This window comes from Rhagoletis pomonella, unplaced genomic scaffold (assembly GCF_013731165.1).
Source record: "Rhagoletis pomonella isolate Grant_MI unplaced genomic scaffold, Rhpom_1.0 Rhpom_scaffold_00003, whole genome shotgun sequence".
NCBI lineage: Eukaryota > Metazoa > Arthropoda > Insecta > Diptera > Tephritidae > Rhagoletis > Rhagoletis pomonella.
In genome coordinates this window covers 4,372,805-4,377,409 of record NW_023458557.1, presented here as the reverse complement: position 1 = coordinate 4,377,409, position 4,605 = coordinate 4,372,805, and the positions used below count along the sequence as shown (strand labels likewise).

The window sequence follows — 4,605 nt, the reverse complement described above, 5'->3', positions numbered from 1 at the left end:
GGGGGCGTGGCACATCTCATAGGCGTGGAATTTTTTATCAGCTATAACTTCGGAACCATAAGTCCCACGAACTTGAAATTTGGTATGCAGGCATGTCTACGGTAGGCGCTTATAGTATGGCATATATAAATGAGTTTGTAAAAGGGGGCGTAGCACATCCCATAGGCGTTTAATTTTTTATCAGCCATAACTTCGGAACCATAAGTCACATGAACTTGAAATTTGGTATGCAGACATTTAAATGGTAGGTGCTTATAGTAGGGTATATATAAAGGAGTCTGTAAAAGGGAGCGTGGCACATCCCATAGGCGTGGAATTTTTTATCAGCTATAACTTCGGAACCATAACTCACACGAACTTCAAATTTGGTATGCAGATATTTAAATGGTAGGCGCTTATAGGAGGGTATATATAAAGGAGTTTGTAAAAGGGGGCGTGGCACATCCCATAGGCGTGGAATTTTTTATCAGAATCAGGGCTGTTGTGGAAACCAAGCCGGATTTGCTCCATTGTCGGAATTCCAAACCAATTCCGATTTTAGAAGGTGTCACAGAATCTAATTGGATTTGGCTCTTTTCGAACATACACAAAACCCATATTCGAATCAGCTGTTTTGCTAAGTTCAATTCTTTTCAATTTGCATTTGTGAAGATTTTGACAAAGTTGTTGAAAAAATTAAATCAAAGTGAAAATTAAATAAAAAGCAATGGCCGCAGCAGTAGCAGCTTTTTTATTGATGCAGGAAGAAGTTTCTGAGAAGGTGAAACGGAAAATTTTAAGAGACCGCAGCAATCCGTTGGAGCTGCCAGAGTCAGCGTAAGTACATATCCTTTTTAAGCCCGACAATTTTAGTAACGCCTCAATTATCATACAGATTCATTGCACAATATCGCCTGAACAAAGACGCATTCATTATGGTGCTAGATATCGTAAAACCCCACTTGCCTGCATCTAGCATTCCACCATTGCTAAAGCTAGCGGCAGTCTTGCGATTTATACCAGAAGGTTCTTATCAGTGGTCGGTTGGGAATGACTCTGGCATAAGCCTAGGTAGAAGCACAGTGTCACTAGTTCTGAGTGAAGTGCTGAAAATTATGGAACGTTTAATTTGCCCTCGTTGGGTGAAGCTTACAATGGATAGCAATGAGAAGCTTAAATCGAGAAATTATTTCTACAGCAAATTTAAGATTCCCTCTATCATTGGCTGCATCGATGGGACACACATTAAAATTATAAAGCCTAGTGTGGACGAGCATTTATTTTTTAATCGCAAAGGATATTTTAGCATGAATGCTATGATTGTAAGTAATAACTATTTTGCTTAACGTGTTTTCCCCCAACTTGTTTCTACTTTCGTCTAAAGATATGCGACAGCGCTATGAAGATACGTGCGGTAGATGCTCGGTATCCAGGCTCCAGCCACGATGCATTCATCTGGAATATTAATGACGCACGGCAAAGTTTCCTTAGGGAGTACGAATCGGGCGATCGAGCATCAAGACTTTTAGGAGATTGTGGATATGGCATTGAGCCCTTCCTTTTGACACCATATAGAGACGCATTGCACAACTCTAAAGAGTACAAGTTCAACATGGCGCACTCTTCAGCTCGAAATATTGTGGAGCGTACTATAGGTGCGTTTGTTTATTTACAAATCCAAGGTATTGAATTAAAATTAACAATATGCGTACATATGTAGGTGTATTAAAAAGCCGTTTTCGATGTTTATTGGGGACGTTGCACTATTCCCCGGAAAAAGTAATACAGATTGTCAACGTGTGCTGTGCATTGCACAATATCTGCAGAAGCTACAACATTAATCTCTCCAACCAAATGAACCTGCTGTGGACAATGTTGTACAACCATCGAATCCATCGCTACAAAGTGAAGGGAAGAGAATAAGAGACGAAATAGCCAATAATTTGCAATAATTTTTCAAAAATTGGTTATTGAAACTAAATTATCTGTTTATTTCAAATGTTAACTTCAAAGTACCTGAGATGTTACAAATATACTTACATAAGTATCACGTGTGTTTATACATAAAGCTGTGGTCAAAGATTTAGCACCAAAATTCAAAATAATATTGTTTGGAACTTACGTTTAATTATTTATTTTTAATAATATTCATTTAAAATGTAAATAAATCTATAACAAAAAGCACATCAATAAAAGATTAAACGCTTGCGGAAGTTTCACAAAAATTTTATCAAACTTAAAAAAAAAGTAAAAATTACAAACTTTATAATCAGAATTTTTAGACAATTTTTGGGTACGCAGTCTTGTAGCCCATTAAATTCTTATTATAATTAGTCTTATAAAGTGCCAAATTCTAGTCCCTAAGAACTTAATTTTTTTTGCCAAAAGTGTTGAGCATTTTCTTCCATATAATGCTTGAACAAAATCTACTTTTATATGGAAGAAAATGCTCAACACCTATTAACTTTTATTTATGTGGTTTTTGTTATAGATTTATTTAGATTTTAAATGAATATTATTAAAAAAAAAATAAATAAACGTAAGTTCCAAACAATATTATTTTGAATTTTGGTTCTAAATCTTTGACCAAAGCTGTACATTGTATGTATGTACGAGTATATGTACATAAACAATAAAAACTCTTAAATTTTTTCTTATACTAAGAACGCAAGGTACGGTTTACAACGTTTAAATACTCTTATTATTTAAATTGAGATCACTAATAAATAAGCTGTCTTTATTCGGGAAAAATGAATTCTTCAGTCAATTAATTATTCATTTACCCAAGATTGCGATAAAGCCAATCATCACTTGAATAATACACCCCGTTGCTAAATTTTCAAATTATAAACTATATATGTACATACATACATATCGCACACGATCTTCAAAAGTGACACAACTCAAAATTTGGCATTTTCGAAATAATGCACTAAAAATGTACACAGAGCTTTTATTTACCTTTCAGCAAAAGCTGTAGCAAATTTTTGTTATAATTTGTTGAAAAAACCTAAGGTAAAGTCCTCCTTGCCCATATGATTAGCATGTGCTAAGAAATAGTTTTTCGCCTTTTCTGACGAACGTGTAATTTTGAGTTGTGTCTCTCTTGAAGACGGTGTGCGATATGTACAGAAGCTCACAGCCAAAATGATAAACCCGACAAAATGTTTATTTTGTTAAAGCACAAGGTTTTCCGTCGGCTATGCATTATCGCATATTATGCATTATCATTGCCAACATGTTTGCTCAGTTCGTTAGGTCCAATTATTCTGTAGACTTCCCTATAAGTGGAGACTATCCGTACGAGCTTTGTCCAATCAACTCTGCTTATATTCCAGTAATATCTTCCGATGAAGTTTTACACCATTTAAAAACCTTAAAAGCGTCATTTAGGCCAGGACCTGATCTTATTCCGACCTGTTTTCTTAAAAACTGCGCTGAGAACATCTGCGAGCCTTTAACAACTCTTTTCAATTTGTCACTAAAACATAGCGTTTTTCCGTCAGCCTGGAAGGAGTCTTTCATAATACCACTTCACAAAAACGGCAGCAGGTCCTCTGTAGAAAACTATCGAGGCATAGCGAAGCTCTCCGCTAACCCCAAATTATTCGAAGCAATTATTGTTAATCAGCTGACATATTCTATATCTTCTTCAATTTCACAATCTCAGCACGGGTTTTCTAAAGGAAAATCTACTATCACTAATTTATTGGAGTTTACAACTAATGTCTCAAACGGTTTTAGAGAATATGCATATACCGACGTAATATACACCAATTTCAGTAAAGCCTTTGACAAATGTCACTCGCTACTCATCCGTAAACTCGACCAAATCGGCTTTCAGCCCAGTCTTCTTCAATGGATCTCTTCTTACCTCTCTGATAGAACACAAAGAGTTATCTACTATATATTTGTGGAAGTATGGATGTATGTATGTATGTATGTGTCACGTTGCAGCCTAAACGGACGGACAGAATCGAACAAAATTTTGACAGAGTATTGCCATGACTCCTGGGCCTATAATAGGGTGAAAAAAATAGGGATCCTACAAGGGGGCGTGGCACCTCCATAGGCGTGAAATATTTAGTCAGCCATACTTCGGAACCATAAGTCACATGACCTTGAAATTTGGTATACAGACATATAAATGGTAGGTGCTTATAAGAGGTTATATATAAATGAGTTTGTAGAAGGGGGCGTGGCACATCTCATAGGCGTGGAATTTTTTATCAGCTATAACTTCGGAACCATAAGTCCCACGAACTTGAAATTTGGTATGCAGGCATGTCTACGGTAGGCGCTTATAGTATGGCATATATAAATGAGTTTGTAAAAGGGGGCGTAGCACATCCCATAGGCGTTTAATTTTTTATCAGCCATAACTTCGGAACCATAAGTCACATGAACTTGAAATTTGGTATGCAGACATTTAAATGGTAGGTGCTTATAGTAGGGTATATATAAAGGAGTCTGTAAAAGGGAGCGTGGCACATCCCATAGGCGTGGAATTTTTTATCAGCTATAACTTCGGAACCATAACTCACACGAACTTCAAATTTGGTATGCAGATATTTAAATGGTAGGCGCTTATAGGAGGGTATATATAAAGGAGTTTGTAAAAGGGGG

General features: G+C 36.3%; 1 protein-coding gene across 1 annotated transcript; it reads left to right on the top strand.

The window, feature by feature from the left end:
• Positions 1 to 706: 706 nt before the first annotated feature.
• LOC118734960 (putative nuclease HARBI1) lies at positions 707 to 1,820 on the top strand. The gene is made up of 4 exons (XM_036464554.1): positions 707 to 816; positions 875 to 1,301; positions 1,364 to 1,638; positions 1,700 to 1,820. The coding sequence occupies exons 1-4, from the start codon at positions 707 to 709 to the stop codon at positions 1,818 to 1,820; spliced, it is 933 nt and encodes a 310-aa protein (XP_036320447.1).
• Positions 1,821 to 4,605: the final 2,785 nt, after the last annotated feature.

What these genes read in the sequence shown, in the direction of transcription:
- LOC118734960 (XM_036464554.1), top strand. Translation starts at nt 707, where the DNA reads ATGGCCGCAGCAGTAGCAGCTTTTTTATTGATGCAGGAAGAAGTTTCT. An exon ending in TTGGAGCTGCCAGAGTCAGC is followed by an intron (nt 817 to 874) that starts GTAAGTACATAT and finishes ATTATCATACAG; the next exon opens with ATTCATTGCACAATATCGCC. An exon ending in GTGGAGCGTACTATAGGTGC is followed by an intron (nt 1,639 to 1,699) that starts GTTTGTTTATTT and finishes GTACATATGTAG; the next exon opens with GTGTATTAAAAAGCCGTTTT.